We start from the raw sequence: 14,566 nt of genomic DNA on the forward strand, positions 1-14,566 counted from the left end.
TTAGCTGATAAACGAAGTCACAAAGTAATAGGCAAAGACAGCTGCAGTGACAGCTTGCAATGAACCTCCTCATTTGACTTAATTTGGGTGAATTTTCAGATTTTTTTCAGATCACTAATATCAGAGTCGTGCTGAATTATGTTACACAATACTAATACATCACATTTTAACGTACTTAAGATTGCGGGGCTTATTTTTCATGTCCATAGATTAACATGATCAATATGGTTATTACACTACTGATAGAGGAATCTCAGCTTCAGGAGTAATTGTTTGCTACTGAATAATTTTCGAGAACATTTAAGTGGACTATTTGATCTTTAGAATGGTTATGATGCTATAAATAGCCTGGCTTTAACACTATTGGACGCATTTCTGTAACCGTTTCTAAAAAAAATAATTACTCTCAGAGATTTAATGTATATATTTCATTTTTTCAACCATTCTGATAAAATTAGTTAAAAGGAAGTTTGTTGAACTTTCCAATTTTCCCTCGTAAGCTAAATCGATACTACATAATTATACGTATAAGTTAATTTTGGATCCAGGAAATGGTTCTGATATTGAGCGGAATTTAATGTATTTTATCAAAAGATAAAACGAAAACAACCTAAACAATTGTAAACATCGACTTTTCGACGTGCGTCCATCTGCAACTTGTTGAATCAGCCATAAAATACTCACATTATATTGATTTTTCATGGAAATGAGAATGCGCAATAGTGAAGCCCTAATCCGGCAGTTCGCAATATGGTCTGAAACTCGGTAGGGATAGTTATCTTTAAAAATGGAAGATTTGTTATTGAGTATTGTTAAAGAAGCCGGTAATTGCAAATTGACGAACTTAAAACAACGAGCACAAGAAGCGCATGGTAAGTACTTATCTATTACTTCTATCACGGACTTATCGAGAATATTTAGGAAAACGTAGCTCATTCATTCAATTCTTCTAAACTCATTGAAAACAAAAATTATAGTTCCGTTTGTTGTTATTATCTATTATACAAGGAATTAGAAGCCAAACATATGCTGCAAATATTTAACTGGTTACGTGACTCACACATTGTTTTCTGCTTTGGGCCGATGTCACGTTTAAGTTTTATATAGAAAAATTCTCAAACCTCAATTTGGTTATGGAAATCAAACACTAATTCACAATTCTAAAATTCATTTTTTTTATGTAAGCAATGCTCCATATATAAACAGTTTCCAAAGTTTCCTTTAAAGTATATCTTCGAGCGGAAAGTGAAAAATTACTTGATTTATAATTGTTTAGAACAAAGAAACTACTCAGTAAATTTTTCTTCGCGCATACTATAAAATTATTCTGTAAAAGTTCCGAGAACAAATTGTTTTGAATTATTTGCTGTATGTTATTTATTTACTTAATTAATGGAAAACTAAATGCGAATTCTAACCTACTTTTTAGTATAATGCGAAGGAAAAAGAAAGGGAATTGAAAGCAATTAATACGGTCTAGAATAGAGATTAAAGGGATAGCAAAAACACTTTTAATATTGATTCAACACACAACTTAAGTAATCAGCAAACAAAACGTTGAGACTTTTCCTCAGTGAATGGTATTATGCCTTAGTTAAAGTGTACATAACTGGTACTATTTAGATGAACAATTAATATTAAATTAGGCGCCGCCACCAGCTATTTAACGAAACATTTGAAGATGAAGAAAGAGGCAAAAAAGTTGCAAGCATCTTTATATAATTTAATTTAATAAAACAATTCTAACAAGATTCTCCAAATTGATAGAAATTGAGTGAATTATAAAAAATTAGCAGCAATAATATATTTATTTAAAAAGTAACATTCGCATTAACTGCTTATTTAAGAGATCAAAGCAGTTATAAATTAAAAACAAATCAACACAGATACGAACTGGAGCTTCTCTGAAAAAAGTCAGGATTGTTGCAACCATCAGTGGTCTAAGTTGTGGAGATGACGCGATTAGTGTAGCTGTTGGTGTCTTAGTTTTGTTCTTTGGTACCCCAATCTGGCAGCTGCAAAGCTAGAGAAAAAATAATAAAATCAGGAAGGAAACGGGAACTACTAAAACGAGAACCAGTAGGTAAATATACATGGAATAAAACATTCACAAAAACTGATTTTATATTTTCCAAATACAACCAGACAGAAATATGTTCCATTCTAATCGTTATCTTCTACAAGTAAAAGGAACACGAATTTAAACGGAAATGAATTCACAAAATTTGTTTCAAAATAATGCTTTATAGAAATTACAAAAGGTCGCTAAACAATATGTACAAGCAAGTTTGGAAGCAATGCATTAAAAAGCGAAGTTAAAAGATATTAAAAATACCTACCAGAGTCTAAAGAATAATGTCCACACAAATTTACTGTTACGAACTCGTCCACGAAGCCGATCCAATTCAATTATAATGAAAAATTTCGTAAATATTTGATTATACTAGTAGTGATACGTCAATTATTATTTAAGTTAGTCTAGTGTGAATTTTTAAATAAATTAAGTAAGTAAAAGAGTGTATACATTACGAAATAAAAAAACATTACATTACTAAAATGCACTTTAAGTTGTGGCCTCTAGACATTTTGAAATTGGGACTGATATTTTATTAAACTTTTAAAACTGAGTGAGAGGTCGAAAACAAATCAATCAATGGCTATAAAATAAAAGTAACTCTTGCACCACAAAAATTGATCAAATATAAAAATCTTTGACGAGAAGCGTAACAGGTCGATGGGCGTGTTGCATAAGCAACACTCGCTCAAAAATGACCAACTATTATATCATCTATCATATGAAACACCAAATAATAAAAAGAGCCAATCATGACAATTAGTTGTTCTAGTACTCTTTAGCCTTTCTGCAATATGGGTGACCTTCTGCACATGCTTACTTATGTACCTTGTATATTACAATTCTTCTATACAAATTATCAAATCTTTATAGATCCTCTCTCTTTCAGTTTATTAACAACGATTCATATAGATTGAGATATTTGAAAATGTACAAAAATAAATACGGTAGTGGCTCGTAGTAAATAAATTAGGTGTTCTGCAATGTTTCCAACATGAATTATCTATTGGAAGGTTTGTCAAATACCCATTGATTTTATCGGTCTCCCTCGTCTTTAAATTTTCTCATTAAAATATTTATTCTTCTCTTCAACTGTTATTTATGTTAAAATGATAAAATAAGCCTTTATAAAGTAAAGCTAGTGACCATAACTGCTAGCTTGTATATAAAAACTTCAACCCTGAAAACTCAGCAGTTTAACATTACAAATGAATATCATGCAAAAAATATTCAGTGTTCAAAATAAGCAGCTGGAGCCATTTCCAACCTCTCCTTATTCCCAAGGTTATTGGTTCCATAAATGTTTCTCAGGTCGGTAACTACTCTATAGTAATCGCTAAATAGTTCTAATATTAAAGTCTCTAGGTGTAATGTGTATTGAATGAAGAAATCCCCTCTATTGAACAATGTTATAACAACTGAGTACTGACATAAGGGTTAATAGAGAAATTTTGGAAAAATATTTGGTAAAACTGATGATAAATACAATAACCATTAGTTTTGGTCTTATTTTCAGATCTACTTGCAGCACAAAATAATTTGATGCGAAATCCTTCATATGAGCTAAGATCAGTTTGTTTCCTACCATTGAAATTATCTTTGGAAAGTAAGAAGAGTAAATTGGTGACGTTATCCGTGTCTGGATTTAACGTAAGTATCAATATGTATGATATGTATGTTTTACTTGAAAATTTATCAAAATCAAAAATATGAAAGGATTTGAATACATTGAAATTGACAATATAATCGATTTTGTCAATTTTGTCAATTTTGTCAAGAAAATAACAATGATAAAATCATAGTTTTATAAAAAAATTTCCACAAATCAATTGTATTATTGATATAATTATTTAAAAATATTGTTATAAATAAATATCTCAGATTCTTCATTGAAATTGGCGGTAACTATAGGAAGGCATCTGTCTGCTTCTTATGTTTTTCTGTAGATATGTTTGTCCATTCTTAAAATACCCTCCATGAGAACTGACTTCTTTCCTGCACATATTTTATCCTATATCTTGCCTTTAATAAAGATAGTTTTATTACTAAGTATACCAGTATACCGTTTTCTTCACATCGTGAATCTTTACTAATGGTACTCGCACGTTATATTTAAATAGTCTATTTTTTTTGTCCTCCGTGGGCTTGTAGAAACAAATCAATATCTATAGGTTTTTGGTGGGATCCCGTAAAGTAAAAAGTGACTGGGAACTTTGGCAATAGCTTCAACATGGTAATCAAAATCTTATTTTAATTACGAATAACGAGTCTTATTTAGGGATAACACTCCCAGTCTTTTAAATTTTCGAAATTATAAATGTCCGACAGATATGAGCATAGGTTGCAATAACTCAATAACTAATCAACCAACCTACTGCTTCGAGGAAATACTGCACATTCTCGCACATATTAGTAAATATCTGTGGTCTTTATTGCCAATGACAAAAAATGTTCAAATCCGAATGCTTTATGCTCGCTCCAGACTTTCGTGAAGTGCTTTCTATAGGCTTTCAACACGACAAGAGACAGCAAGAATGCTCTCCATCCACACCACCATTTCTACTACAAAATGGACGTGATTCAAGTGACATTTATACCGGAAACAAATTTAAGCTTTGTTCTTTCTCAGTTGCCGTCTAAAACTCGCCTTTAAATTTTTTTTAAATATTTAAACTCTTTTATGCCTACAATATACAATACAAAAATTATCAATGGCACTCCACAAGAAGTAAAAAAATTGTAGTACTCATACAACTCATACAACTACTTATATTTAATTATTTATCTGATCCTGATACGCTATGAGGCTATGAAACATGAGTGCACTATCCACACTCTCGTACTTGCGTTCCTTTGTGTAGTCTCGTGAAGTGTCTGGATTGGGCTTTGGAACAGAGGTGGATATCCACTTTGAATGCGATACACTATGTATAATGAAGTATATTTTAAAAATTTCTACAATTAAGGACCTTATCTAACAATTTGAAAATAAGTAACATAATATATTTTCCTGATCGTAACAAATATCATTGTGTAGCTTGTGTCAAGAGTAAAACCAGCTTTTTTAAGATTTTGTATCTCAAAATTCAATCATTCTCATTTCTAATGAGACATAGAAGTAAAGATTATTGAAAAATCTAATTTATATACATAAATAGCGAAGTTTTTTGTATCCTAATATACAATCAATTCGAATACTAAGGAATATTAATAGTATTCTTACACTTATTTATAATACAATAACTTTCCATCAGAAAATAATAAGAGATGAAAGATTCCAATGCGGGACAGAACCAGAGGATGATTCGTTATGGTTACCAGCTCAGTTGCTTTTAGCTACATCTTCTCTACTCTCTCAATGTGAAGACACGCAAGTTCATATATTGAGAGTAGTTTTGAACTTAGCGTGTTCAGCTAGTTGGGCTTTAAATGGAAGATTGGTTATGCTTATGATAGGAAGATGCGGAGACGCATATGAGGCTGGTACACAACCAATTAGAGCTGCTGCTCAAGCGGCGGCTAGTCAAACGTTAACAGCTTTTTGTACTTTTTTAGGTAAGTACAAATGTTTATATACGAAAATAATCATATTTAGAAAATCGTTATTAGATTTTTCGTGCTGCTCAATGATACTTTTTATTATTATATTTTTTCCAATTATGAGATACAGGTGGTTAAAGATGACGAATTCAGATGAATTATTATGTACCTCCAGAAATAATACAAGTAGCTAATTCTACGAATACTGCCTCATCACCTGCAGCACAAATCACAAATCGTTTCTGATTCGATTGTTTTGGTGTTTGTGACAATGGGAACTTTTGTCACACGATAACTATGTCCAGAATTGCCTGGTCTGAATAAGTGGGAATGGTTTATTTGTACCTTTTTTTATGTACTCATTCGCGGTGGTATCAAATGTACTTCTTGGCAGGATATTTTATGCCACCATCAATTATATAATTGATGAAAAAGATCTTGCGTCAATGGGTCTGCGCTCAGATTTGAAAGGTTAGAAAAAGATCTGCTTTGAAAGGGACCCGATGGAAGAGGTAAAGCAAAAAACGACATAGCTCCTAAAGGCACTCATCAAAGAAGACTTCCAGCACTGCTCCGATCAATGGAAAAAACATATGGAATCGTGTGTGGCGAGGGGAGGGAAGTATATTGCAGAGGAGCATTCGAATCTGGAATAATTTTTATAATAAAACCCTTTTTCGTAACCAGTCTCGTTATTTAATAGCCAAACCTCGTATTGTAGAAAGAGAGATAAAAGGCTTCCTGTAACAAGGGCTGCCCGTCTCTACAAACAGGCTATTATTTCGAGATGAAAAGATTTAAGTGGAGTGACAATTTATCGATTATGTCTTTGGTAAAAAATAGAAATTTATATCGTCAATAATAACTCACCAACTAGCTATTTCTAATTTCGTAAAAAGTTTAGAAATTTATTATTTGTTTAGTGTTTTGTATTCAGTATTTTTCACATACAATCAAAGTAACATAAGAAATTCAAAAAGTAATCATGGAATAAACGTGAGAAAAAGTGCAATTGAACTGAGAGAATATAGATCCTAGGTTAAAACATTTCAATCTCACCTAAGAAGAAATATATTTTCTGACAAATTCTTGAAGTAAAAATAAAACTATTTGGTAGTAAGTACATTTAAAAATAGGTCTAGAACTCAAATGAAACATTTAATAATGCAGATAAAGCGAACACAAGTTTATAGTGAACAATTATCACTGATAGGAAAGGATTTAATAAAAAGCTCTATATTAGGAAGGTGATAAAGTGCTCGTGTTAAATGAAATGGTGCTTCCAAAAGTAATTATTCACTTTTATAGCAAAGTCTATTTAGTAGAAAAGAAATTATTGAGATATTCTTGATGAAAGCATATCATCAAATAGAAATACAAACTTTCTGACAATTGTAAAAATTGCATATTTAGAAGCTATATTATAAAAAGATCTGGTATTATTTATTTAATTCAACTCAACGTCTTCTTACCTTAATTTATAAGTTATATAAATAATGAAATTATTTACAGATGAAGAGTGTCAAGAAATCCTTCAGCAACAACAGAAACACAAAAATTCGGGTAGTAGCGCCGAAATGGTATACACGAAAACTTCAGCAGTTGCTTGTTTCAACGAAGCTATTCCCGTAATGCAGTACATATGCAGCAAATTGGAGGAATCAAAACAGTGAGTGAAAATTTTTACTTATAAAATATTGTTACAGTATTGATTTTTACGATTGCATTTAGATTCTTTCAAATTTCAATGATATTGATATTCGCATAACTAGATAGTAAAGATAAGAACTGATCTCATATTTGTATATCAAAATGCTACAGAAATGATGTTTATGTTCGGTGGATTATATCTTTGATTAATAAAATTCTGCAGGTAGAGGGTTGAATTAAGGGATTAAGTATAAGAATTTGACGTTCCACGAACAATCGATGTAAGCAATAACGTTAATTATCAAGGAGGAAAAAAATAGATTGACAAATGATACACGTCAGAGCTTTGATACTTGATAAAGTTTAATATTTAATTTATTTTTTGTTTTTAAATTCAGCTTCAGTTAGAATCTTTTACCAATAATCTGGAAAACAATTTGAGAAGATTTTCTTCGATAAGACTAAAAGTTGTAAAAAAATCTATATTGTCAGTGCGTTTCGTGGTCAACAAAGTATTATAAGCTTTAACATCATTACTTTTCAGCAACAACCACAAATCTATTTTTTTAATTATATGATTTGAATTGAATTGAATATGATGAATTGAATTGAATATGATGAATTATATAATTCATTATATTATATGAGTCTGTAATTTGGAGTGAATTCGATAATTCAGATACTATTTCCAATCGCGATATTTATATGCAATAATAGAGGGTGACCCAATTTGTCGATATACATATTTTAAAGGATGTGTAAAGTTGTACACAAATGCCAAATAGTTATATCTAATATCTTATTATAATCTGAATTAAGGAAAAAATTTAGTGTATTGAAGTGTCTTGAAGTTGTAAAATATGTATTAAAAGCTACGTCAGTTCTTTTGGACAAAAAGGTTCGATATGGGTTATTGAGCTGAGACATTCAGAGGATAATCCCCTTGTAAAAGCACAAGTACTCACGGATAACTTGCCCTTAAGTTAAGATATTGAAATAAATGTACTACTTTTATGTTCAAGAGAATCATAATATCTATATCAGGCAAATAACATATGATATTAAAATTAACGAAAATAGGACGAATTCTTAAAGTATAAGAATTTTCTAACATAACTTACAATGCTCCGGAGAAATTACTTGAAGATAATCTTGATAAAAGGTTGCACCTTTGTGAAAAAATTATGAATTAATTCTGATAAATTCTGTTCCGACATAACTTTTTTATCTGGTCTCTTGTTTCGGTTGGAAAGAATTTTTTTATATGCTCTTTCCAGCTGAGTTTCTAGTCGAATATCATGTCCAAGAATATTGTGGACGTCACAAATTGTAATTATTTCCCACATAGTGTTTCTGCGCAAGGTTTTTTGAAGAAAAGAAACATTTGGTTTTGGTTTCAGTAAAGTGAAAAATCTGTTTTCACTGTTGCTGTGGTTTATTAAGTTGTCTCTGCAACATATTTTACAATATATCTTATTTTAATAGCTTTAAATTATATTTTCTATAATTTCAATAGCAGTAAATAAAAATAGAGTAGAACATGTATCAGAACATGGAGGAGTGCAATTTTCTTGACATTTTTTGGTCGGTATGTTGCTGTTTGCTCCCACTCTAAAAGTTTTATGGCTTATTTGATGGTTTTAAATGAATGCCAACATTTATCCCTCTATATTCTCTTGCTCTAACGTTTTTAATATATTTAGCATCTATATGCTGTATCGAATGATTTTTATATATCAATAATATAGCTAAAGCAGTTTGTTTGATTGGTGTACGTTACGAATAAAAATTAAATGTAAATTATTTTCACCTCTGAAATGTTCAAAACGAAGTTAAATCGCGTTTAGAATATTGCTACTTAAATTTTGAAATATGGCAACACTGATGTAAATATGTCAAATCTGACATGGCAATCATAAAGTTTAAAGAGATTTTTAATGATGAACGTACTCAGAACATGTTGTCATAAGGTGCTATTTGAATATTTACAGATTATTACAGATTATGGTCAAAAAATGGAATTAAATCACGAACATTTCCGCGTGATGATTTTCTGACTTCTGATCACTTCGAGGATGATGAAGCAACATCTCAAGCCAGCGTGTTTCACTGGTTTTCCGAATTCAATCGCGGTCACATTTCGCTTAAGGATAAATTTCATGAAGGTCGTTGTGCAAGAATACATGTTGTGCCTAAACTGATATCACAAGATTGTCATGTGAAAAGCCTTGAGATTGTGGCTTTTTTGGGTATTATTGCATGAACATTTGGCTGTTAAAAAGATTTATCAACTTTGGGTACCGCATAATTTGACATTTGTTCAAAAAAACTGGTTGAAAAAAGATCGTAGTAGGCAACGAATCATGGATTTATACATATGAACCCGAAGCTAAACAACAAAAGACTGTACGAGCCAAATTTAATAAAAGTTGCCAATGTTGCCAACGTCCCATTAGAGCCACATAGAACGTCTATTCAGAATGGTAAACCAGCATTTGTTTGCCAAAAGTGTTGGAAAAAATGAGGGAAACCAATCGCAGAAGACTAACAAGACGACAACGCGAGCTCTCACACATCAGTTCAGAAAAAAAAACTTTTTGAACAGTAAAAATATCGAATTGATGGGTCATCCGCCGTACAATCCATATTTGGCACCCAATGATTTCTTCTTATTCTTGGAGATCCAAAATAAATTGCGAGGTCAACGTTTTTGTACACCTGAAGTAGCGGTTGATGCATTCAAATCACATATTTTGGAGGCACCTCAATCAGAATGGAAAAAATTGGTTCGAACGCTTGAAAAAGTGTAACGATCTGAATGAAGAATATTTTGCAAAACGATAAAGCCATTATCTCATTATAATTATTTGTTTTTATTTCTCCCAAAGCAACAAAATCACTAAATTTGTATTTTTCTTCCTACAATAAAAGCCACTATTATTTTATTACATGCGGGCGCTTACCGCGAACCTCTACAAATCTTTCAATTCATTTTGAATGTCAAAAATTGCCACTCACAGTATACTCTATAGAAGTTATGCAAGTTATTTTTATTTACAATACTATTCACGAAATGGATGAGTATACGCAGCCATCACGTTATAAAAGGATAAATCGGTGGAAGTTAACTTACAGTTAAAATTAAGCTTTATTTCATTACAGATTGACCAAATCAAATGAGCTGACCGTATACCTACTGGAATGTTTACTTACATTTGTCAGCACCTTACCTCACACAGTACATTCCAATATTCATTTCACAACATTCCTTTGGCAGCGGTTCTGTCCAGCGCTATTGGCATTTTTGGGAACACCTGGACACCCTACAGGACACCCACTTACAACAAGTCAAACCAAAATAGTTTATAGGTAATCTAGTTTTTGAACAATGGATATTGATTTCTTTACTGTATTATGTGTTTGAAGCAATTTTGTTAAACTTTATATTTTAATAATTCATAGGTACAAGTAGATATGTTAGTAGTTTGTTGAACCAAATCATTCACTTAACAGTTTTATTTGGTTACTTCACTAACTAATATTTTTCTAGCACCGGAATTCAAGTAGTCAGACTAGTCGGACGAGAAAGAGCACTAAGACCCGTTTTAGAGGCGTTATTTCACAGAATGCTTCTCCTTCCGAGTCCTCCAAAAAGATTAGAACCATTAAGGGCTGCTAAAGAATTACTTCGATCGCCAGGACGATTAGCAGATTTATTGTTGCTCAGTGGACCAATACACCGACATGCTGGTGATGATATGGCAATTATAAGACTGTAAGTCTTATATTGTAAATTTGATTGTAAATTTGATTGTAAATTTGATTCTCAAAAAGTTGGAGTTTTAAATTTGAACAAATGAAATGGAAAGACTGAACTATTTATGTATGTATCGGTGCCAAATTGTAGTTAATAGATATACAAAAATATGTTTGATAATATTTTCATTTCGTATAAAGAACAATAAAAACAAGAAACTTACAAAGATGGAATATATGAAATGGAAAGACAACTGAACTATTTATGTATGTATCGGTGCCAAATTGTAGTTAATAGATATACAAAAATATGTTTGATAATATTTTCATTTCGTATAAAGAACAATAAAAACAAGAAACTTACGAAGATGGAATATATGAGGTTGTGAAAAACCATAGCTTATGGTGCAACTGTTGTCTGCTGAAAAGTTGAAGTGAATAATTTGGGAGCTCTAAAACATTTGAGTAACCGATTTTTGAATTCGTGTTGGGTCGCCCATTCCATGACCACCAAATAGTCTAGATTTAACGCCTAAAAACTCTTTTCTGCGACCTTTTCTGAAGCAAAAAATGATAATTCAATAATACTGTAATTGTTAAGATTACTAAAAGCAAAAGTATGCCATGTAATTGTGGACTGATCAAAAATTATAATATTTTCTCTAACAGTTTCACCAACTTGAGGAAATGATATGAACTCTTTTATGTATTAACAGTTGCTCAGGCCTGATATATTCACAAATATTTTTCGTGCTTGAGACGTTTCTGGTCTATTTTTATTCTAGGTGCAATAGATTATTTCCTCTATCGTATAACGCTAAAACGTAAGACTATGCTTTGGCTAATGAAGACCAAATTAAATGACATTTCACTCGCAAGCCCGGGGGGCTTTTGCAGTTAAAAAATAGTATATTTGTATTTAAAAAGTGATAAAGCTTATTTACTTTTAAAATGTCAAGAAAATAATTATCAAAAGCAAAATTTAGAACAGTTTTTATTATGACGACGATTTAGAAATTAATTTACAAGAAATTGATACCTAGAGACTGACAAACCGTCAACCTGGAAAACGAGCCTGTAAAACCAAAACTACACTATGCTGAACACACTGATGACACTACCATTACACCAAAACTCACAATTACACTGTCTGACATACGTTTCGATAACTTGTTATTGTCTTCAGATACCACCCTGTCCCTCAAAATTTGGCAAACTACAGAGAGATAGAAAGAGTGAAGATTCAGAAGAAGATATTGAACATTTTTATGATTGGTATAGTAATATTGATTTCTAGCCCATGGAACGTCAGTTTGTTTTACAACAAAATGAGCATAATGTTACAAGACACCACGCGGTCTATTTACTTCTGGTGACAATCTAAAAATCTGTTTAACAGATTACTAAGTGCCAGTATAATTGACTAGAATAAAAATTTGGGCACAATGTATTAGACAGATATGCTATACTGACTTTTTTACAAAAAATTGTATGAGAGAAGAATCTAATGGTACCGAAAGTGTTTTTTTGTGATCTAGATACATGCATTTTAAATAAGTTAAAATACTGACAATTATTCATCCAGCACAGGTTTATTTTGTGGTTCCTTACCAGGTATCAAATTTTTTTTTGCTTTCCTGACCAGTTTGAATCAAATCTACAGTTGTTTGTATTTATTTGCGGTTATTTTGAAAAAAGGGTAGTCCAAACTTAATATTTCTCATTTTTTTAGGATTATGGACTCAATAGAGGAATCTTCCACGTGCAGTGATACTAGTGTCTTACTTGCAAGTGTAGAGTGCGTAGGAGCTCTTTTAGGGTCACTGGAAGCCTTATGTAGAGGAGAGGGATTGAACCAAGAGGCAGCAGACATTACTAATAATAGATATGTAACCTTAGAACAATCCGATTATTCTGGACCACTCACTTATGAGTCGTTAGCTAGGCTACCAAAACCATACAGGTAATCGTATTAATTTAGGATCATGAAACTGGAGGAAATACGAACACCTAAGGGAGAAATTAGGAAAAAAATGTAAATAACAGTGAAATTTGATCACAAATTTGATTATCAAGTTATCTATCTAATGAATACCCTAATCAACATTTATATGCTTTTGATAAATTGCAATATTATGAAAGAAAAACAAAACTCTTAGTGTTCAGCTTGATCGCCAAGTGTGGTAATGACGAATTAACATTATCAAGGCAGAGATCACATTTAAAAACCAACAATGTTGACTATCTATTAATAAAGGTAGTGGAAAACGTCTTGACCTATGACGTTTAAAATAGTTACGCAGAACTTAACGGCAACGACATACAAAATTATTGAAGTTTGGCCTGAAAAAGTTCGTTTGATGGTACCATAAAAAAGTTTATTTAAAAATTGGAATTTAAAAGCTTATTACAATTGTAATGTTATCCATTAGTGTAGGAAATGTAAAATCTATATAATGCACTAGTGTTTCAAGAATACCTTATTTATTTAATATTATTACTCCAATACACCCTTTCATCAATAAGTAAATCTGAAATTTTTCTTGTAGAAGATTTTATTATTATCAATTTTTTAAAGACTAACTAAATGATCTAGACTTATTGATAATATACTTGATACAACCTCAACAAAACAAGTTTGTTGTTATAGGGAAAAAGTTATTAATAATTAATTAAATCAAACAATTGTCATTTCACACTGAGAAGTTATATGATTAAAGTTAAAATTAAACTAAAAAATAACAAAGCTTGCAAACTAAACCTAAATTATCTGAAAATTTATTTTCGCTGTCACTACTATCCTCTTTCAAAGGAATTCGTTTTAAATTTTTGTTAAATTCGCGTAAATATTATCTAATATTCCACAGCCACCTTACAAAATGTTTTTTCTGTTAATTTTCACACATCATCTAATTTAAAAGTTACGTTGCAAGCAGGTACTTCACCAACGCCTATATTTTTTCTATTGGGTTTAGCTTCTGATGGTAAGGTGGTAAACGTAGTGCTAAAATGTCTTGCGCTGCTAAAATTTTATCTATTCATGTTTAAAAATCTGCCTTGCGCATTTTCATAATTGAATATGGTTCAGCTTCAGTTTCTTTTAGCAAACCACTTCTGCATTGAATCTTCTTTTCATGTGAAAAATTTGTAATGGATTCTAACTGTGCATTGTGATGAGAGACATTATCTAATACCAATACGTATTTATTTGAAACATTGGGAATTAATTTTTCTTTGAACTACTCGACAAAATTTGTATTGTTCATGTCGTCGTGATAGTCTCCGGTAGTATGAATCCTGCTTCACATTCATCATGTAAGATAATAAGCCTTTGACCTTAAGACACAAGTGCTTTCAAGAATTTATTCTTCCCATTGACACACGCTTTTGAAACCAAATACGAACTGTGAATAGAGGTTCCATCAGTATATATAATTGGCCGTATTTTTTCAACTATCTCAAATATTCAATTACTTTTGCTTTTATTTCGCATTTCTCCATTAAAACTTTTCTGTTATCTTCAGTCAAATTCATCCCACTTTCTTT

General features: G+C 31.3%; 1 protein-coding gene across 4 annotated transcripts in view; it reads left to right on the forward strand.

The window, feature by feature from the left end:
- Nucleotides 1-639: 639 nt before the first annotated feature.
- Nucleotides 640-14,566, forward strand: part of LOC130900444 (brefeldin A-inhibited guanine nucleotide-exchange protein 3) — a 42,877-nt gene continuing 28,950 nt past the window's right edge. For all 4 annotated transcript variants that reach the window (XM_057811069.1, XM_057811070.1, XM_057811071.1 and 1 more), the window contains exons 1-7: nt 640-872; nt 3,591-3,724; nt 5,329-5,629; nt 7,127-7,283; nt 10,427-10,633; nt 10,815-11,039; nt 12,753-12,983. In XM_057811069.1, coding sequence (XP_057667052.1) covers nt 788-872; nt 3,591-3,724; nt 5,329-5,629; nt 7,127-7,283; nt 10,427-10,633; nt 10,815-11,039; nt 12,753-12,983 — 1,340 coding nt within the window. In that variant the 5' untranslated portion in view covers nt 640-787. The remainder of the gene's footprint in view (nt 873-3,590; nt 3,725-5,328; nt 5,630-7,126; nt 7,284-10,426; nt 10,634-10,814; nt 11,040-12,752; nt 12,984-14,566) is intronic.

This window comes from Diorhabda carinulata, chromosome X, assembly GCF_026250575.1.
Source record: "Diorhabda carinulata isolate Delta chromosome X, icDioCari1.1, whole genome shotgun sequence".
NCBI classification, from domain to species: Eukaryota; Metazoa; Arthropoda; class Insecta; order Coleoptera; family Chrysomelidae; genus Diorhabda; species Diorhabda carinulata.